Source organism: Artibeus jamaicensis, unplaced genomic scaffold (genome assembly GCF_021234435.1).
Source record: "Artibeus jamaicensis isolate MK-2021 breed Jamaican fruit bat unplaced genomic scaffold, CSHL_Jam_final scaffold_369, whole genome shotgun sequence".
Classification (NCBI taxonomy): Eukaryota; Metazoa; Chordata; class Mammalia; order Chiroptera; family Phyllostomidae; genus Artibeus; species Artibeus jamaicensis.
Genome location: NW_026522042.1, coordinates 42,954,193 through 42,976,896, shown reverse-complemented (window position 1 = coordinate 42,976,896; position 22,704 = coordinate 42,954,193). Strand labels below are relative to the sequence as shown.

The window sequence follows — 22,704 nt, the reverse complement described above, 5'->3', positions numbered from 1 at the left end:
CATTCTAATCAGAAAAATCAAAATTAAGTTTGTTTTAAAATACATTTAATAAAAATAACTCAGTTTTACATATTTTACATGTGTAGAATATTTACAAATTCCTTCTACAGCATTTATTTAATGGTTTACTATTTTTTCATTATTTGCCTTTTTGACTATTTTCTTCAGTAGTAAAATACTATCCAGTGTTGTCTGTAACTAAAAGATTAGCTTCTTGGGTAATCCTCCTGGGGGGGGGGGGGGGGGAGAAAAAAGGTTGTTCACATTTAATCTTATGTTTATGCAGTTTTGTTTGTGTCATTTTAGCCAGTCATTGAATTCCCATTACATTTACTTTACTTGTTTTGATTTTTCCCAATAGCATTTGTTAAACATTAAGCATACGGTGTACCAGTAAGAGTTTATGAAGAGAATAAGGCACACACTGATAGTTCTCATAGCTCTGAGGTACTCAAAAGTGCCCTTGTCCTTTTAAAGAGTATGATGTAAATATTTTCAATGGGAGCAAATGTAGCTAATATTAAAATACCACATTCTATCTACTTTATACAATTTAAATTTATAAAAAGTAAATAGCTCACAATCTACATTCCTTAGCTGTCCTCCATCATTAGCTATGCATTAGCCATTTGGAGTTTTCTGAATCCACTGCATTTCTTATAAAAATGAGAGTCTCACCTTGCTCTAAAGCCTCTGTCCTCTTTCGTTTGGTTGCCAAAGATGGATTAGTCTGCTCCTTTAATGCCTCCACTGGACAGTTTGGTCTTGGCAGATGACATCCAGGTGTGGGCCCTGGCCGATTACTGAAATATTTAGTTTTCAATGCCTTTTAAAATAAACACCAAAGAAAGTAAACTTTTAAGTGAGTATCTGAACCGTGTTTAAGAAAAATCCGACCTCCAAAATTGTTGGGAACATTAAAAATACTATGTGAAGAAACATTTTCACTTTAGTTCCACCAAGATGGAGGCATAGGTGGAGATGCCGTGCTTTCTCACACAACCAAGTTTACAGACAACAAAATATTAGCAACAGAAAACACAACCAGAACACAGAAAACTGAACTTTTTGGAAGTCTGATAATAATGAATGCTTCAGCCTGACCAGTAAGAGGGACGAAACCAGCAGCTGGCGGAGTGGGGTTACACAGGAAAACTCGGTCAGACGGGGTCAGACGGACTCAGGCGCGCAGATCCCAGGGGTGGGGTTGCAAAGGGCAGACCCAGTGAGCAACCCAGTGAGTGACCCAGTGAGCAACCTGGGGATCTGGCGAGGGCGCAGGACGGCTTGTTGACTGTGGTGCGCATTCGTATGTGGATAGACCAGTGAGGGAGTGGGTGGTGAGACAGGACCAAGCAGGCCCTAGCGGCAAGAGGCAGCAGAGGGGGCCACCATTTCCCCGCTCTGACCCCACCCCCACATACAGCGTCACAACCCAGCGACTTGGGCGGCCCCGCCTGGGTAAACACTTAAGGCTCTGCTCCTCATACTGAACGGGTGCAAATAGACCAAAAATGGCTCAAGAAGATCTCAAAGCCCCAGAGCCCATAACTCTAAGCGACAAACAGCAAAACTTTCAGATGCACAGTTCAAAACACTGGTGATCAGGATGCTCACAGAACTAATTGATTTTAGTCACAAATTAGAGAAACATATGAAGGCTAAACTAATTGAAATGAAGGGAATTCCACAGGAAACCAATAGTGATGAAAAGGAAACTGGGTCTCAAATCAATGGAGTGGACCAGAAAGAAGGAAAAAATGTTCCAACAGGAAAATATGAAGAAACAAGAATTCAAAAAAATGAGAGACTTAGGAACCTCCAGGACATCTTTAAAAGTACCAACATCTGAATTATAGGGGTACCAGAAGGGGGAAAGGAACAGCCACCAGTGGAATACCTATTTGAACAAATAATAAAGGAGAACTTGCCCAATCTGGCAAAGGAAACAGACTTCCAGGAAATCCGGGAAGCTCAGAGAGTCCCAAAGAAGTTGGACCCAAAAAGAAACACATCAAGGCACATCATCATTACATTAGCCAAGATTAAAATGAAGGACAGAATCCTAGAAGCAGCAAGAGATAAGGGGATAGTCACCTGCAAAGGAGTTCCCATCAGACTCAGCTGATTTCTCAAGAGACCTTACAGGCAAGAAGGGGCTGGAAAGAGGTATTCCAAGTCATGAAATCCAAAGACCTACAACCAAGATTACTCTATCCAGCAAAACTTTCATTTAGAATGGAAGGACAGATAAAGTGCTTCTCAGATAAGATCAAATTCAAGGAGTTCAACATCACCAAGCCCTTATTATATGAAATGCTAAAGGGACTTACCTAAGAAAAAGAAGATAAAAAAGATGAACAGTGAAAGGACAGCAAACTCAGTCATTAACAACCACATCTAAAACAAAAGCAAACTAAGAGGACAGCTAGATCAGGAGCAGAACCCAAATGAAGATCTCATGGAGGGTTAGCAACAGGGGGAGTGGGAGAAGGAGAAGGGGGGAGAAGGTACAGAAAATAAGTAGCATAGACAGTAGGTAGCAAATAGATAGGGGGGAGGGCAAGAATAGTATGGGAAATATAGAATCTAAAGAACTTGAGACCCATGGTCATAAACTAAAGGGGGGAATGGTGGGGGGGGGGGAGTGCAGGGGGGGGGGAATAGAACAACTGTAATGGCATAATCAATAAAATAAAAATAAAAAGAATACTATGTGAATATCCCTGCTCCCAAAACAAAATTAATTTCAAGTATTTGGACAAGCAAATTACTACGAATAAACAAACATCTAGCAGCCTAAGCTTGGCTAATAAATTCATTACTGGAAGAAAAACACTACCTTCCAGTTTTTCCACAATTAAATAGTTTATACTAAATATGAAATATCCTTAGTAAGATATGAAGGGGACCAAAAAACCCCCCACAAATTATCTTCTGGAGGGTGGGCCCCTTTTAGTACAGGCTTCCCCTCTGTATCAGTGTACAGCTGGCCTTGTTGTGAGAGGCTGTACTTCACTTCAGTGAGTTTGTTATTTGAAGACTCTGTCCTCACAGGCGCTTGAGTGGTTCAGCAGTTTTGGACCAAAAATGGCATGACCCCCAAGCCCTACCCTCCCTATTCACCCAATCTCACCCCAAGCAACTTTTTTTTTGTTTCTCCAGAAGAAAAAAGTCCTCAAAGAAAACATTTTTGCCAGTGTGTAAGAGGTGAAACAAAAAATGGCAGAAGGGCTAAAAGTCAAAATCAGTGACTTAGAAAACTGTTTAAAGCAGTGGGAAAAACAAAAACGTCTGAACAGGTGGATTGTATCAATCGAACAGAGAGTACTCTGAGGGTGACTACAGTTTAAACATGTAAGAATAAATACACAATTTTTTATAAATTCTGGTGGGGTTTTTTGCCCACCCCATTGTGTAATTCAGCTCTCTACACATAATGGGCTCTAAAGGTCAAAACACAAAGAAACTTGCTTAAAAAGAAAATCCAAATTTACTTATTGCAACATCTACATGAAGAGCAGGGGGCAAAATTTTACAGTTGTTCATACGAAAAAAAATACAATGATAAATAATTCAAGAATAAATTCTGGGGGAGTGGGATGAGTGGAGGTGGAAGAAGGTATGGGGGCATAAATGATAATGGGAAAATTAAAATTAGAAGTTAAAAATATTCTGTGTTTCACATACAACTGTAAACCTACTTTTGTACCACACTGTATTCAGATTCCAAATCATGTAAATATAAATTATTAAAAGCAGAGCTTTAAAAAAGATGCAGCAGATTGGCAACAAGAGATTAAAATCCAACAAGCCACTGCTAATTGACAGAAACGATGCTTGAAAGGACCTGCCCAAGGTTATTTCTATTTACTACAAGTCCTATGGTCTACAAGATATTCTACTGCAGGCCAAAATTCCAATAAAAATACTTTTTTCTGAAAGACATATTTGTCGAGTTCACGCTGAATTTGCATCATAGTACTGTTTAACATCCACAATAATTTAAGGTATTTCCTTTTGGATAATCCTCTTAGGGTCAAAAAAGGTCCATATAAAATCTTCAAGCATCCCCCCCCCACCAAAATCATATTATTTTGAAGTACTGATTTAGAGATTTCTTACTTCCAAAGAGTTGCATTTGTAAAGTGTTACTTCCAATTCATTGTAGTTCTCTAAGTTAACTGAGCTAATTCTGAGCTACACCAGATCTAAAAATTGAAGAGTACCTCATTCCAACTTTTAGAGCCAAACCCCATTCTTTTTTCTCTCGAAATTCTCTGTGCTATTTAGTATCTTTAAAAATTTAATCTTTCTTATATTTTTTCCATTACCATTTATCCCCTTACACCTCCCTCAGCCATCACTACACTTGTCCACATCCAGGTGGAGCGACTGAGCAAAAAGCAAAGCCCATTTTAAACAATTTGTTATGTCAAAATACAGCTCAAATCAGTTACCACAGCTACTATTTTTCTGTAGGTTCTGAGTTTTACTATTAATGAAAACAACTTTCTAGATAATTTGACCTGGTCTCAAGTTCTTTATAATGGCGATAATATACATATATACACGTGTGGGTGAAACTATAGTGTGTTACTTGTTTGAAATTAGAAGAGTAATTCTAATGGTAAAATATCTAGCATGTATGTATTAATGTAGCTGTTACATAAAAAGAGAAGGCTTACAAAAGTAAATGCTTTAAATAATGACCTGGTAGGCTGTAATAAAAAAGTGGAAAAAACCCACTTTGTATCCTTGATATATTGTGCATTAACATGTTTTGTTAGACGGGAAGACTTCATATTCCATTTGAATCAGTCTCTTCCTTTGTGAAGCTAAAGCACTGCACTGTGTTGCACATTATCCCCCAACCGATTTTAAGTGTTTGTGAGTCTTTTCGTTTGTGTGCTTGTTTTTAAAAAAAAAAAAATTTTTTTTTAATGTACTGATTTTAGAAGAGAGAGAAAGGAGGTGTGGAGAGAGAACTAGGATGAATTGTCCCACTTATGTATGCTGTCATTGGTTGATTCTTCTGTGTGCCCAGAATAGAGATGGTACCCACAACTTGGGTCCATCAGGATGATGCTCTAACCCACTGAGCTACCCAGCAAGGGTCAGTGTGTTTGTTTTTAAAACGAGAATTTTTATTTCAAATCTATAGCTCATCCAACACAAAAATGTGTTGGATGACATTTCTCTGTTTATAAGAGCAGACATACTTGGATTTTCACATTTTTCTTGAGTTTGATTCTTATTTCCCTTAAACAACTGTCAGTTTCAGTGTTCGTTCTACTTGGACTATCATCCGATCTCTTTTAAGCACACAGTTACATCAGACTAAACCACTTTCTCCCCATTATCCCTTTTGGACTGCGACCATACCAGTGCCAGTATCTGGAGTGCATTTTATGGGAATGAACAAAAGACTTTAGGCATTAGCCTTGGTATGAGATTTATATTAATACAAAACATTTAATTTAAATGTACTAGTGTCTTAACAATTACAAAGCTTATTTTTTCCTCTTTAAATAGACCACTTGAAGGCCAATTAATTATGGAATAGAGCCCTAGCTGGTGTAGTTCAGTGGTTTGAGTGCCAGCCTCTGAACCAAAATGTTGCTGGTTCGATTCCTTGTTAGGACAAATGCCTGGGTTGTGGGCCAGGTCCTTGGTTGGGGTGCTTACAAGAGGCAACTGATGACATTTCCCTCTCACATCAATGTTTCTCTCTCTCTCTTTATCCTTCCCTTCCTCCCTCTCTCAAAATAAATAAGTAAAAATCTTAAAAAAAGAAAGAAAGAGTTATGTATTTATGTTCCCGATAAACTCTCCTGTAGTGGTGCATGCATAATGTAATTACCAGTCAAAATAGTGCTTATAGCTTGAAGATAAAATTTGTTATTCCTTAAAACAAAAACACATCTTTCTAGTATTTAAAGAATGTCAGAAATCTAATGAAATTCTGTTTTTATCTTATCAGTGCTACGGTTAAGATTACCCTCACCTTGTAAGGAACATATGCTAAAATACCTGAGTGGCTGTAATCCGAGTACAGGGGTTAAATGAGAACAAGCCTTGTATGAGAGCCAGCAGGTCGTCTCCTGCGGCAATGAAGATGTGCTGCAACGGGATTCCAGGGAAACTCTTAAACGTCACGAAGTCTGGGAGACTACACATGTCCTGTAAAAATAGTTTTATAACTCAAACCTTAGTAAAGGATTAAAAGGCATACAGATGTCAAATGAAAAAATAAAACTGTCATATGAATAATATGTAGAAAATGCAAAGAAATCTATTTAAAAACAAGAATTCATGAGTAGAGCAAAGTTGCAAAATATAAAACACACAAAAATCAATTGTAGCTCTATATGCTAGCAATGAACTTGTGGACACTGAAATTTTAAAAATGTCATTTAGAGTCATTCAAAAAGAACAATGAAACAAGTAAAAATCGAGCAAAGCATGTGTAGTAGTCCTATACTAAAAGCTATACAACACTGGCCCTGGCTGGTGTAGCTCAGTGGATCGAGTGCGGGCCTGCGAAACACACGATTGCGGTTCGATTCCCAGTCAGGGCACATGCCTGGGTTGCAGGCCAGTTCCCGGCAGGGGACACACGAGAGGCAACCATACATTGATATTTCTCTCCCTCTCTCCTTCCCTTCCCCTCTAAAGATAAATAAATAAAACCTTAAAAAAAAAAAGCTATACAACACTGATGAAAAAAATCAATGCTCTAAATAAATGGTGAGGCCTATCAAGTTTATGGACTGGAAGACTTATCATTATAAAGTCAAAAAAGCCATTCCATTAAGAAATACTAATTAGCACTGGCTGGTGTAGCTCAGTGGACTGAGCGCGGGCCTTCGAACCCAAGGATCGCAGTTTGATTCCCAGTCAGGGCACACGCCTGGGTTGCAGGCCAGTTCCCACCAGGGGATGCAAGAGAGGCAACCATACATTGATGTTTCTTTCCCTCTCTCCTTCCCTTCCCCTCTAAAGATAAATAAAATCTTAAAAAAAAAAAAGATGTTAATTCTCCTGTAACTTATATATAGATTTAATGGCATTCTTACCAAAGTTCTGGGAAATTATATAAGATTATTCTAAAATTTATATGGAAGCCAAAGGAACTAAAATAGCTAAAAAACAAAACAACAACAAAAAAACTGAAAAACAAAACAGAACAAAACAGTGAGAGGAACCAGCCTACCTAATTTCAAAACTTAAAACTTCACCCTGACCTCATACAAAAATGAACTCAAAAAGGATCACAGCTATAAATAAACATCAATAAATAATAGCTATTAGGGCACGTTTTACAATTAGAACATAGAGCTAACTTTTGGTTCACAGGCCTGTGCTCAATCCACTGAGCTACACCAGCGAGGGCTAGAGCTAACTTTTAATTAGAAAGCTGAGGAAGTAATAGCAGGAAAGAAATTCCTTAAACCTAATTTCAGTTTCAGATAATTTTACTGCAGTTTTAACCAGAAGGTAGTCTAATTAAAATTTCTCTTTTCTAATACTTATTCCCCAGGAGATGGAGCTAGAATAGGAAAAAAAATCAAAAGGTCTGTAATTTTAATTTAAGGGTAAACAAGTGAGGATATTTTACTGAACTATATTCGTAATATTTAGCAACTAAAATTACTAGCAAATTAAGACAATGAATGCATCTCTTTAAGAATATTTACATGGCAGCACTATGTACAGAAAGTGTATGAAGGCTTACAGGCCACTGCTCCTCAGTTGGTGTGCCCAAAGTTTCAAATATTCTTGTTAGTTGATCCAGGTCTGAATCTCCTGGCAAAAAAGGAACCTGAATGAAAGTAAGAGGCAGAAAATTCAAGGTGGTTTGTAATAGCTATCACGCAAGTAAGACTAGAAATTTAATAATAAAAACTAAACTGTGACAAAAATTAAAATGTAGTTGAGGTATCCTGGATGTGGCATTAGATCCTGGCGTTGATAACCGAATACACAGCACCACCACACTGCCCATTTTATTCACTCCACAAATCTCTAATGAACACTTATCACTGGTAAAAACATTTGTGTCTTTTAACAGTTTCAGAATATAGAGAATTTTTCTTCTAAAATGATTTGAACTGTATCGACTACTTTAGTTAGATATAGGCTTATTACTGCTCCTGTTTTCTAGTTTAAGTAGCTTTTTAATCCCTTTTTAAAAACAATATTTAATTTTCACTCATTGACTTTGAGACGGAGAAGGAAGAGATTAATTTTTGTTCCATGCATTCATTGGTTCTTTAAAAAACATCACTGTGTGGTTGCACGCCCCCCCACTGGGGACCTGGCCTGCAACCCAGGCATATGCCCTGACTGGGAATCAAACCGGAGACCCTTTGGTTCTCAGGCTGGTGCTCAGTCCACTGAGCAACAACAGCCAGGGCTTTTGGTTCACTTTGGTATGTGACCTGACTGGGAATCAAACCAGAAACCTTGGCATATCTGGATGACACTAACTAATTGAGCTATATAGCCAAGGCCTAATCCTACTTTTATAAAATTTATATTAAAAAAAACCAACACTACAGAAAAGGGATGAATGCTCCTAATAGCAAATCTATTAATTATTCTGTTTTTTAAATATATTTTATTGATTATGCCATTAGTTATCCTATTTCCCCCTTCATTCCCCTCACCCTGCACACTCCCTCCCCCATCATTACCCCCCCTTCAGTTCATGTCCATGTGTCACAAGTTCTTTAGATTCTATATTTCCCATATTATTCTTGCCCTCTCCCCTATTTTCTACCTACTGTCTATGCTTATTCTCTGTAGCCTCTCCCCCCTTCTCCTCCTTCCACTCCCCTCTTGCTAACCCTCCATGTGCTCTCCATTTCTACGGTTCTGCTCCTGATCTAGCTGTCCTCTTAGTTTGCTTTTGTTTTAGGTGTGGTTGTTAATAACTGTGTTTGCTGTCCTTTCACTGTTCATCTTTTTTTTTTACCTTTTTCTTAGATAAGTCCCTTTAACATTTCATATAATAAGGGCTTGGGGATGATGAACTCCTTGAACTTGACCTTATCTGAGAAGCACTTTATCTGCCCTTCCATTCTAAATGAAAGCTTTGCTGGACGCAGCAATCTTGGATGTAGGTCTTTGGATTTCATGACTTGGAATACTTCTTTCCAGCCCCTTCTTGCCTATAAGGTCTCTTTTGAGAAATCAGCTGACAGTCTGATGGGAATTCCTTTGTAGGTGACTATCCCCTTATCTCTTGCTGCTTCTAGGATTCTCTCCTTCATTTTAATCTTGGCTAATGTAATGATGATGTGCCTTGATGTGTTTCTTTTTGGGTCCAACTTCTTTGGGACTCTGAGCTTCCTGGACTTCCTGGAAGTCTATTACCTTTGCCAGATTAGGGGAAGTTCTCCTTTATTATTTGTTCAAATAAGTTTTCCACTTGTTGCTCTTCCTCTTCTGGTACCCCTATAATTCGGTTGTTAGAACGTTTAAAGATGTCCTGGAGGTTCCTAAGTCTCTCATTTTTTTGAATTCTTGTTTCTTCATTCTTTTCTGTTTGGTCATTTTTTTCTTCCTTCTGGTCCACTCCCTTGATTTGAGTCCCAGTTTCCTTTCCATTACTATTGGTTTCCTGTGGAATTCCCTTCATTTGAATTAGTTTAGCCTTCATTTGTTTGTCTAATTTGTGACTAAAATCAACCAGTTCTGTGAGCATCCTGTTCACCAGTGTTTTGAACTGTGCATCTGATAGGTTGGCTATCTCTTGGTCACTTAGAATTATAGGCTCTGGGGCTCTGAACTGTTCTTTAGCCATAGTGTTTTGGTCTGTTCGCACCTGTTACATATGAGGTGGGGAGCCTTTAGATGTTCACCAGGGCAGGAGAACCCAGTTGCTGGGTTATGATGCTGTATGTGGGGCCAGGTTCAGAGAGGGGCAATGGCGTTTGTTCTGCTCCCTCTCTCAGATTTTGGTCCCCTCTGCTGCTTCCTGCAAGCAAACCTGGCCGCCCTGGTGCCGGCTCGCAGGTGTGTGGTGGGTCTGCGCACCCTCTAGGACCCTGTGGGTCTCTCCAACAAACTGTGCGAGCCTGGGAGCTTCTCCCAGCACCTCGACCCCGAAGGTTTTTCCAATTGTTGCTTTCAGGCTCTAATTCCTAGCCTGCTGGGTCTGTCTCACTGCTCGCTCCTTTGCCTGGTTTATCTGCCTGTGAAATGTGTGACCGCAGTCAGCCAGCCACCTTGTGCGCTCACTGGGTCTGCCCGTTGTCACCCCGCGCCTGGGATCTGCCAACCGCCTGCGCTCCTGGGTCAGTCTACCTATTTTTCCTGTCTGACCCCTCTCTACCAGCCGCTGGCTCCACCCCTCTTACTTGTCTGGCTGAATGGCTCGTTGCTGTCAGACTTCCGTACAGTTCAATTTTCTGTGTTTTGATTGCGTTTGTTACTAAAACTTTGTTGTACGAGGATGCAGTGTTTCCACCTAAGCCTCCATCTTGGCTGGAAGAGCTCTGCTTTCAATATTATATAACTATTGATATTATATAATACTGACATAATTTGCCATTTTAATTATATAAGGTAATTAAAATATATAATTTGTAATTATATATAATAATGTTATATAACTATTCTGCTTCCAGTTATTATCTGTTTGGACTACAGGATCTCACTACAGATCTAGAACTTTATGGAGATCATTTTCATATATCATATTTTCTAATGAGCAAATGGACGGCTTAAAACATAAAAAATATCCTGGTTGGTATAGCTCAGTATATTGAGTGTGGGCCTGAAAACCAAAGGGTCAATGGTTCGATTACTAGTCAGGGCCCGTGTCTTGCTTGTAGGCCAGGTTCCCAGTATGGGGCAGGTGTGAGGCAACCACACATTGATGTTTCTCTCCCTCTTTCTCCCACCTTTCCCCTCTCTCTAAAAATAAATAAAATCTTAAAAAATATATTTTTTCTTAATTGTGCAGAACAAAAATATGGGGAAATGGTACAATTCTTCACCAATTAGGGCTACCTACCCATTTTTTGGTAACCTTAATAATGATTCCAGCAAGAATGCCAAAGGGTAAGATTCCCACTATGATTTTAGTCATATCCACAATTTTTAAACTGTCTCCTCTTACTTTCTCAGTAGTAAATTATAACATTAGTGGCTAGGGAACTGTTCTTTTTCTTGGTCATGAGTGAACGGTGCTTTTGGTTGCTGACACACTGTCAAATGTGGGCTTGTGGTAAACTCTGTGTTCTTGTAGCAGCCAACTCACAGGACCCAGTATAGCAACAGACTATGTCATCCTCAAGTCTAAGTGTGAGGGTTTGTTCTGCAAGCACCCAGAGGGATGAGCTCAAAACAATGCATAAAAATGACATTAAACTGGAAAAAAAACCCCAAAAACAATGTTTAAGAAGGTAATTTTTCTCTCTGGTGTACAGAAGCTGCTTTCTGTGTTCAAGGAAATAAACAACTGTATTTTTATGTCTTGGGTTCACATTTCTTTAAATATGGCTTGAGGAGAAAGATTAGGAACTGGAATCTGGAATGTAGGGAGAAAAATCAGCTTTAGAAGGATTCCCTAATATTCCTTACTCTTCATCATTCTGAAGGGCTAACCTGAACTTTAAAGAAAAGTTTCTAAGCCAGCGTCTTTCCATCCAATGAGGGCAGAGCAAGGATGCTTTACTGTAAAATGGTGTCAGTAGGACCACCACATCTGCTCTGCTTGAACTAAGCTAAAATGACTCTCTCACACTAGGTTCAACATTAGCTACAGAGTTGCAGCTGCACTGGTTGGTATTACATAGCCCATAGGGGTGGTCCAACCTATAGCCTATGAGCCACATGCAGCCCAATACAAAATCATAAATTTACTTAAAACATTATGAGATTTTTTTGTGTGTGATTACCTTTCGCAATGCATTTATCGTGTGGCCCAGATAACTTTTCCAGTGTGGCCCAGAGATGCCAAAAGATTGGACACCCTTGCTTGTACATTTAAACAGCCCCAAATGAAATCCCAGGGACAAAGGTTCACCCTAACATATTAAGTTACTGTAGAGATATTGCCATATTACGGCCCAATAAGTGTTTTACTATAGTTATATTTCAGAAGACAGAAATGATCAACAATGAAACCTTTATTGTCCTAAATGGGAGGTATTCTCAATCTCACATTAGCCATTAGCATTAATAAAAAGATTGTATTGGGGTAGGGTTTTTTTATTATTGGTCTGTTTGTTAGCTTTCTGTTGTAAGGATGTTGTTCTTCTCTCTAGGAAGATTAATTCCTCCACAAATACCTATAACAATACTGAAGTGTGTATAGCAATTCAAGACTTACCCTCAGAAGCAACTCTGCTAATATACAGCCAACAGCCCACATGTCTACACCGACACCGTACATTCTTGCACCAAACAGTAACTCAGGGGCTCGATACCACCTGAAGAACAAAAAGAAATACAGTCATGTTAAAATACAGTTATTACAGTATTTCTTAGGGAAAACTTAGTGAAACATCATCTCACTAATGAAATTCAGTTTTTTCTTTAAAAAAATATTTATTTTTAGAGAGAGGGGAAGGGAAGGAGAAAGAGAGAGGGAAACATCAATGTGTGGCTGCCTCTCATATGCCCCCTCTTGGGGGCTGGACTTGGCTGGCAATCCAGACATGTGTCCTGACTAGGAATCAAACCGTTGATCCTTTGGTTAGCAGGCTGGTGCTCAATCCACTAAGCCATATCACCCAGGGTGAAATTCAGTTTTCTACAGACTCACCTACAGTCCTTTGTACTCACACAATCCGCCTTCCTATCTGTAATTACCCTTGACTGTTTTAAAGTCAATCTTTCAATTTGACTTTCATGTCTTTTGCCTATTTTCAAGGATATTGCTCCTATAATTCTCCCCTCTTTCTCTTAAATCAACTTTCTGTTCTCTACTAAACTATTACTACGAATATACAAACATACCATTATTTCTATGGCTCTAAAAAATAAACTTAAAACCTAAGAAGCAACAAAAACTTCTTAAGACCCTATTTCCCCTAACAGCTACCTCCTCATTCTCTGGTTAGTCTTAAGAGCTGTCTGCTCTTATTATCTCTAAGTCCTCTTCTCTCATCCTCTTAAACTCTTTTCAATCAGGCTCTCATTCCTACCACTCCACTAACATGGCTCTTGTCTAAGTCAACAATGATATCCACATCATTAATCTGTCAACTCTTAGTCCTCATTTTAACTTGACCTATTACTATTACTAGCATTTGATTTGCATGAAAAGAAAACATGAGAAATTGATAGATGAAAAGTCCTGTATACAGTGCTTTGTATGTGGGTCCCTATTTTCCTAAATTCCTGAAATTAATCCCATCAGCTTAATCTTTCCAGCAATTACATGAATAACTACTTATATCCCTTATGTCTTACTAAGGTTCAGGTGATTGATGCTCACTGAGATCTACCTGGAAGAAGTTGACAAAGTAACTCAAAGGAATAGATAGAGAAAATGAAGATCTCAAATTCTTAAAAAACTTTTAGAAATTAAAAAATGCCACCCTGATAAAAAAAGATAAAATCTATTGTCCCTATCTATTTAATATGATTTTTACTTTGTGTATACAAAAAATATAAACACATGTTCCCCGTCAGGGCACATACCTGGGTTGCGGATTCAGTCCCTAGTTGGGGACTATATGAGAGGCAACTGATCAATGTTTCTCATATTGATGTTTCTCTCCCTCTCTTTTTCCCTCCATTCCCCTCTCCTAAAATAAATAAGCATGTCCTTGGGTAAAGATAAAAAACAAAAAAGGTAAAAAAAAAAAAAAGTATAATAATATGAGAAATTAAAACATCAATGTACTTCTTTGTTTAGAGAGTTTTCATTCACAGTGAAGAATATATGGAATCACAACTAATAAAGTAAACACAGGCCCTCCAATCAGGTGATAATGTAAAATAATCACTAAAGTTACAGACTACCTAACTAAAATGTCAGAGAAGCATAAATTAGCCCCGACCAGTATGACTCAGTTGGTTGGACAACATCCTGTAAAGTGAAAGCTCAATGGTTTTATTCCAGGTCAGGGCACATGCTTAGGCTGCAGGTTTTGTCCTGGTTGGGGTGCGTGCGAGATCAGTTGGGGCAACTGATTAATGTTTCTCTCCCTTTCTTTCTTCTACCTTCCCCTCTCTCTCTAAAAAAGATGATATGGTCATTATCAAAAAAAAAAAAGGGCCCTGGCTGGTGTCGCTCAGTGGATTGAGCGCAGGTCTGCGAACTAGAGGATCGTGGTTCAATTCCCAGTCAGGGCACATGCCTGGGTTGCAAGCCAGTTTCCTGCAGGCCAGTTCCCAGCAGGGAATGCATTAGAGGCAACCATACATTGATGTTTCTCTCCCTCTCTCCTTCCCCTCTAAAGATAAATAAATAAATAAGTATTTAAAAGAAAAAAGAAATACAAATTACTCTAAAAAGTTACTAGATAAATGTCTGAGGACAGATTTAATGCAACTCTTACTTGAAGGGCTGTATTTTTTCTCATTGTGGTAGGATAGACATAACACAAAAATGGCTATGTTTTCAACAAAACATCAACAATGATTCCTAAATTCTGCCATGAGAAGCCAAATGATGCTCACTTGTCATTAATATCCTGCACAATATAAACTTTGAGTTATTTAAGGGATTCTTACCTGGTTACAACCTGATGTGTATAAGCTCTATTGGGGCTCCCGAATGATTTGGCCAGGCCAAAATCTGCCAGCTTTAGCACTCCATGTTCATCTAGCAACAAGTTGTTTGGTTTCAGATCCTACATTATGGAGGTTTTAAACAAACAAGTAAGAAGGGTGTGTGAGACCAACATAACAAAACATTTAGCTGGCTTAACTTTAAACTTAGCAAAAGCAGGGTAACACCCCAAATTAAACAATCAACATTTTTCCACTGAGGTAAAACATCAAAGCAAAAGAAAATTGGTCATATTACCTAGTGAGACCTTGGTCAAGGTACCTAATTTCACTGAACTTAAATTTACCTACTTTACAGGGTTGCTATGAGATTTATATTTAATATTTTCTGCAAAAAGCCTAGTGTCATGACAGGATCACAATGAATAGTCAATAAATGGCTGCTGCCACTAATTTAATAACAACAATATATGTGAATTTAGTAAATAAAAACATTACACATTTAGAAAGGATGAGGAACAGTCTCAAAATCTATGCTAAGAAGATATTAGCAATAACCTAAACAGGATTCCAAGTTTAAGGTATGAGAGTTACCAACTATGAATTATATACTCTTAGCTATTTACCTAAATAGGGTGCCTAAGAATATCTACCTATCTAAATTATCAGTATTGTTCCAATAGTTAATGTTCAGAAGAATGAATCAACCATTTCAGAAATTTTGTTTCATTACTTCATAGAATTTTAGACTACCAGAAATATTATTTTTTCTAAAGGAACTTTAGCATTGTATAATTCAATCCAGATTCTGTGTTTTTTTCCCTGATTATGATGCTATAGCACAAAGAACAGTAGACTTAAAGCCAAAGATCCAGGTTCTTACACTGTCAGTTAGCAGTTACTGACCTTAAAAAATATATATAACCTTGGTTAAGTAACTTAACAATTCTTCATTTTTGAAAAATATTAAAGATGGGTCTCTTCCATTTCTAAATTTCACATAGTAATTTACAGTCCTCATAGCACCACCTGGTGGAACGACTGAAAGGAACACACCAAGGAAGAAGGTGGGATAAAGTAGTCCAGCTACATCTTAACAATTTACATATTCAGACCATTTAGGTAATAGACTAGTTCCATAAAACTTAACAATATAGAAAGGTTACCATACTAGGTGAGAAACCTTACCCTATGTAGAATCCAATGCTGATGTAAATACTCTAACCCTTGAAGTGTCATCAACATATAGGCTTTGATGTGTGATGGTGTCAGCACAAGACTATTATCCTTTATTATAACCTGTAAAGCAGGTGTACAATGTACAGGTACCTTTATTATTACAAATAAATGCCACCATATAAAATCATTTACAGACATAAAATGTATTCGTACAGGTGAATCTCAAGAAAAGGTTGCCCAACTCTCCTTAGGAAGTACTGTCAGAATTTCCCATCATGCGATCAGGGAAAGTACCTTTGGTTTAGAGAGAAAAGTACCTATGTACTTTTCTCTCTAAAGTACCCAAAGTACCTTTCTCTTGCTGCTTTGTTTTTTCACCTCCTGCTTTTATTTTATCATAGGGGGCTTTAATTCTGGGGCATTTGACACTGCTTTAGGAAACTACCTCAATCCTCGTGGTGAAAAATGGACTGACCACTGCCTGTGGCCTCTAGAAGTAGGCCCAAGCACAGTCAATGACTACCACAGCCTGTCGTCCAGGAGATTGGTTCAGGGGTAGACATGTGATCCTGGTCAAGACAATCAACTGAGCCCTGGCTGGTGTAGCTCAGTAGACTGAGCAGGGGCCTGTGAAGCAGAGGGTCACGATTCGATTCCCAGTCAGGGCACATGCCTGGGTTGCAGGCCAGGTCCCCAGTGGAGGACACATGAGAGGCAACCACACATTGATGTTTCTCTCCCACTCTCTCCTTTCCTTCCCCTCTATCTAAAAATAAATAAATAAAATATTTAAAAAAAAAAGACAATCAACTGGACCACATAGTTGTGCTAGAGTCAAAAGGAACAAGATTATTAAACTCTAAGGATATAAGCTAAGTGCCCAAGACACTATATGGAGAGATTATGCCCATGAATGAAGATAATAGAAAAGAAAGTGCAAGACTGAGTTCTGATGGCATTGTTTGTAAATTGTGCCTAAAACCAGTTTATTTCTAAACTTATGAATTACATGAACTAAAAATTCCCATTTTTTTAGGATCAAATTTAGGCAAAATGCGCCCTTTTTAGAGTGCAGTTCCATGAATTTTAATGAACACACCCACTTCTATAACCACTAGTACAATCAGGGAATAGTTTCATAATCCCCCCAAATTCTCTCAGGCCCTTCTATACTCAATCCTTCCTTGTACCCCAGCAACCACTGATCTGATTTCTGTTCCTTTACTTTTGCCTTTTTATATAAATGGAACCATACAACACACAGCCTTTTATACCTGGTTTCTTTCATTTTGTATAATGTATTTGAGATTTGTTATACTGTTGCACATATTTGTTCATTTCCATTTATTCCCAAATAGTATGCCATTTTAGGGATATACCACAGTTGGTTCGTACATTCACTGGGTGAAAGCTCTTTGGCCTGTTTTCTCTTTGGGCAATTATATACAGGTAAACATCTGTGTACCAATTTATTTCTGTGTAGGTATGTTTTTGTTTCTTTTTGATAAATACCTAGGAGTAGTATTGCTAGAACATACTTAAATATATATTTTACTATATAAGAAACTGCCAAACAAGCTATATAGAACCAGAGGAATGGAAACAAAGAACAGACTGACAGCAACCAGATGAGGGGGGAGGCGGATAAGGGTAGAAAGAAGAAGGGACTAGTCAGGGCGCATGTATGAATGACCCATGGACAACAGGGAGGGGACTGACTGTGAGATGGGGTTGGGGGAGGGCTGGGTGGAGGAGAGCAAAAGGGGGGAAACTGGGACAACTACAGTAGAACAATAGTAAAATACTTGATAAAAAAAAGAAACTGCCAAACTATTTTCCAAAGTACCTGTAACATTTAAAAATTTTTTTAATTTATTGATTTTAGACATAGAAGGAGGAAAGAGAGAGAAAAACATGATTTGTTGTTCTACTTATTTATGCATTCATTGGTTGCTTCTTGTATGTGCCCTGACTAGGGAACCGAACTTGCAACCTTGATGTATTGGGATGATGCTCTAACCAACTGAGCTACCCAGCCAAGGCCAAAGTAGCCACACCATTTTGTGGTCTCACCAGCAATGCATGAGAATTTCAGTTGCTTCATACCCTTGGACTGTCAGTTTTTGAGATTCAATTGATATTACTGAAAAACATAAGATCTTGTTTTTCTCAAAAAGAAACTTGGCTTTCAAAAGGTTGACTGATATTGTGTGATAATATGGAAAAGAAAATTTTTCAAAGGCCTAACACTCATTTCTCTAAAAATATCAATTAAAAAAACACAAAAATAAAAATGTCAATAATGTATAGGATAACCTGGTAGACAAATGCTAATAAAAATCCACATCTTTGTATTTAACATTGAGAATATAAACAATTCAGAAGATTGTAGGCATATCCAGATTTCAAAATTAAGCATTCTTTTGACTACCAGTATCTTCATAAGTAGAAAATGAACATTTAGGTTCTCTTGAAAAACAGAGAAAAAGGTCCTGGCTGGTGTAGCTCAATGGATTGAGCATGGGCCTGTGAAGCAAAGGGTTGCTGGTTTGATTCCCAGTCAGGGCACATGCCTGGGTTGCAGGTCAGGTACCCAGTAGGGGGCAAGAGAGAGGCAACCACACACTGATGTTTCTCTCCCTCTTTCTCCCTCATCCCCCCCTCCCTTTTTAAAGATTTTATTTATTTATCTTTAGAGGAGAAGGGAAGGAGAGAGGTAGAGAAACATCAATGTATGGTTGCCTTTTGTGCGTCCCCTGCTGGGAACTGGCCTGCAACCCAGGCGCGTGCTCTGACTGGGAATCAAACTGTGATTGTCTGGTTCGCAGGCCGGAGCTCAATCCACTGAGCTATGCCAGCCAGGGCTCCCTCATTTCCCTTCTAAAAATAAATAACATCTTTAAAAAAAAATCAATTGTGGAGTCTGACCTCAGTCTGTGAGGTTCCTATGCTATAAGAAAAAAAGAGGGTAAAATTTTTTAATTAAAAAAACCCCACAAAAAACAACAAAAAACCCCCATTCCTTCAGGCATCTTAGCCTTACCTCTAGATCAGTTTCCATAAAATCAAAGACAAGACTAATATTAGATTTATGTCCAAAAGCATCAAGGAGCTGCAAAACAAACAAAATAATCAAGATGTCATTCTTTATTAAATACTTAGCAACATTATACCAACTAAATAATTTTTTTTTTATTTGGGCAGTTGATAATTCCCTGTAGAGTTTAAGCAATTTTATTAAATTTGACATTTATCTCTCTCTTTTTGCTAGGGAATCTATACTTTGAGGCACAAAAATGTAAACTTTATTAATTTTAAAAAAAATCATTAAATACTTAACCTCTTCCCCAAATTTTAGGACTTACAATTGAGAAATGAATCAATGAAAACCTCACCTCAGTCTCCACTGCAGTGAAATTCCTACCTAAGAAAATCCTGTAAGTTGCAACAGCAGCTATCATTCACTGACTGAGTGCACTCTCTCTATGCCAGGCACTTCTCCAGGTACTGTACACGTACTCACTTAGCTAGCCTCCCAACAGCCCTATAAGGCAGGGATTATGGCACAGAGTTGCGAGGGAATGTGCTCAAGATCTTATACATGCAAGAGCTCTCTGGGCTTCAAAAAGACTTGACAAATTAGCCTGTATGCCAGTATTTAATTTATTTCCTCAGCTGTACAGTTTTAAAGACACTGTCTACAGGAACAATTAACATAGAAAATACATTTCAGCCTGATAAGCTTTTAAGTTTTTTTTCAAGGCTGGCTTAGAACAATTCATTTTGCTGAGCCTTCAGCCAACATACTAGAAAAGGCAGGGTCCCGAATCCCGGAAAAAATTTAGATCATACTCACACCAATTATATTTGGATGACTTAGCTCCTGTAATAATTTTATCTCTCTTAAGGCTGTTCTATTTATACCTATATAAAAAGGCAAAGAAAAAGTGAAAAATAATTCTCAGATCTCCTTACAAACATTTTTGGGGAAAGGTTAGACTCTCAGGAAACAGCAGTGAATATTCTACCAAAAATAAGGGCTATTTTTGACAATTTTAATGACATGTTTTCCTTTTACATTGCTTTATTTTAAAAATCGCTTACACAGACCATGATAAATGGTGAAAAATGAACTCATTTTAGTTCTGAAGTATCAGTTCTAAAGACTGCTGGAATAAAACATGTGCAGCATTCAGACACTAAGGTATAAGCTTGCCCTACCAGTATTAGCAGGAGATTCTTCATTAGCAGGAGTATCTTTCCCAATTCAAAGGACAGAACTCAAAATAAAAAATAAGATCTGGTACTAGGTGTTACACAGACGAGTCCTTTTCCATAGAAACTATTTCTTGATGACTACAGAGGACTTAGCACTCTAGCAAACACAGCTTTGGAAGAGAAATAAGAGTTCTATAGTGAGCTTTGTGTACTTCCATGAAGGTATATACCGAATTTTTGAATTAATTAGAAGTTCAGAAAATGAAGAAACAATGGCTTGTAACCATACCTGAAACATGAAGACAGCAAGACAAGACACTAATACCCTTGATGCCTTCCATTTACTATGATGACTCGAATGTTCTTCTCTACATCTAAAGGGTGGAAGTCACAAATATCCTGTCTCTCTCCTGAATCTACCTTTACTCTTCTGGGACCCTGCAATAACTCTATCCAGGACCACTGTTAACTCTAATATTTTATTCATTTCCTCAGTGGAAATAAAAACCTTTCTAGTTCTGTCAAATTACATGAAATAACTTACCATCTTTAGCTTCTGATCTATGTCCAAGTTTAATCTGTTAGAGGAAAAAACAAACATTAAAAATATGTTAAGTTAGATTTAATGAATGCACACAGACACATACACTTCAAAAAACGACAGCAAAAACATAAAGCAACTCACATGAAATTAGTATTAGTAGGCGAGAAGGGAATGGAAATCATGAATCAGAAAGACAAGAGTAATATAGGAAAGGATCAAGTACCTACCATTTGTTGCCCCTTAAGTTTTTGAATTACATATTGAAAACCACTCAATAAATAAAGACATAAGCAAACAGCCAGCCCCTCCTTGAGAGGGTTATTGATTGCAGTAGTAGGGAAAGGGCAATCAACCTGGCAGCAGGACACCTGGACTTCCGGCTCAGCTTTAGCAATTGCTACCTGTGTATCATCTTGACAAGTCATCTAATCTCTTTTAGCCTCAGGTACCTCAAGTGTAAAGTTTACCTATTTCGCAAGGCTGTTTTGAGGGTTAATGAAAAAATGTAGGTGAAAATGCCTGGCGTATAGAAAGTCATTTGAATATAACCTAAGTTTCTTGAATGCATGCATATAAAAAAGCTAGTTAAATCATTTTAAAAAAACGCATGCACATCAATGTTGGTGAAAGCCTTTCATGGTAAATCTGAACACAGAAAACACAAAAATGATGTACAGAGTGGATGCACGTGAGGTGGAAATAGTGATATTAAAGAGTTCTGAGAACCCAACGGACTGGCTGTCTTTACCCCCTTTGCTAACGTCTGAGTTTATAGTGCAAACATACAGCTCCATCTTCATTTCCATTCCAAATAATGGAACAGAAATCTAGTGCAACCGGAGTTCAATCTTGGAATACAAGGCACTCACAAATTTAGCCTTCTTTGAAAATGACGTAAGTTCTCATCAGCAGAGCACGGTCAGGATTAGTCAAACGGCCATCTACCAGCTCACACACACCTGCATCTTCCAAGAAACTCAAAGAAAACAAACTGTAACTCACTTTTTTAATGGCGACAATCTGGTTGGTGTTCTTGTCTCTAGCCTTGTAAACTGTAGCAAACTAGAGAGAAAAACAAAAAATAACCTAAGTTTGTGGGAAATTTCTGTTTGCCTTTTTACTTTAGATTTTGAGAAGAGAAGAATCAAGGGCTCTTGGAGCGGGCTCGTGGCAGCTGGAAATGTAGTTGGGCAGTCCACGCCCCGTTCCTGTCTGTAATTCAGGAAGGAGAGGGCCGCTCAGGGTGGACACCGGGGCAGCAGCTGCGTCGGGGCAGCCTCCGCCAAAGACCAGTCCTCTGGCTTGCACGAGAAAACCTGTGACCAGAGGAGGCGACCCGGCGCCATCCCCTCAGGATCCCCCGAATCCAGGAGAGCCTCACCTGTCCCTCCCCGAGGAAGTCCAGTTTTTCATAACGCTTTGCTCGCGACTTCACGTCCACAGCCATCCGCACGCGAAGCCCGACACCAGCTAGAGAGACCTATGTCCCAAGCCAGCAGGAATTTAAAGCTACCTTAAAGACTTCAACAGCCACTTCCGTCCACTAGGCTCCGCCGCTTAACTAGCTCCACCCCTCTTCCGGGATGGGCGTGGGTATTATTAAATAGGTCCGACCCCACGGAAGTTACGCAGGGTAGAGCCCAGCGGCGTTACCGCGGAGGAACCCGGAAGAAGTTGCCTCTCACGTGATCACGTGGCGTTGGAAGCCGGTTGTTTTGTGCGGTTCTGGTCTGTGTCACCTAGTTACGGTTGTAACCTAGATATTTTAACTACCGGCTACAACTGAGCGTTCTGATACGGTTCTGAGTTCGGGACTTAATCGGCATGTTTGAGTGTGGAAGTGTCAGCTTTTGTACGCGATCACCCTTTCTGGTTCTTGGTCGTGGGCGTTCTGTCTCCACGGTTACTGTGGACGCCTTGCGCCGCAATCTCAGGTTACTTAGACGCGTGCCCACTTCTTAGAGGCTGGTCAGGAGGGATACTTACTTATTAGTACCTTTATGGCGAAGCACGCCCAGGGAAACAAAAGTCAAGTCAACTGAAGAATTTTGTGCTCTGCAACATCA

General features: G+C 38.8%; 1 protein-coding gene across 2 annotated transcripts; it reads right to left on the bottom strand.

Annotated features, from left to right (window-relative positions):
• Window positions 1-28: 28 nt before the first annotated feature.
• CDK7 (cyclin dependent kinase 7) lies at window positions 29-22,199 on the bottom strand. Of its 2 annotated transcripts, XM_037132807.2 has the most exons (12): window positions 22,020-22,199; window positions 21,641-21,700; window positions 20,639-20,672; window positions 19,733-19,800; window positions 18,920-18,988; window positions 15,886-15,996; window positions 14,701-14,819; window positions 12,347-12,446; window positions 7,739-7,825; window positions 6,034-6,183; window positions 679-826; window positions 29-227 (listed from the first exon to the last, which is right to left on the bottom strand). In XM_037132807.2, exons 1-12 carry the CDS (start codon window positions 22,083-22,085, stop codon window positions 199-201), a joined length of 1,041 nt encoding a protein of 346 aa, XP_036988702.1. In that variant the 5' UTR covers window positions 22,086-22,199; the 3' UTR covers window positions 29-198. The 2 variants fall into 2 exon arrangements, with proteins under 2 accessions (XP_036988702.1, XP_036988703.1); XM_037132808.2 differs by lacking the exons at window positions 18,920-18,988; window positions 19,733-19,800 and having other exon boundaries at window positions 22,020-22,051.
• Between the last annotated feature and the right edge of the window lie 505 nt (window positions 22,200-22,704).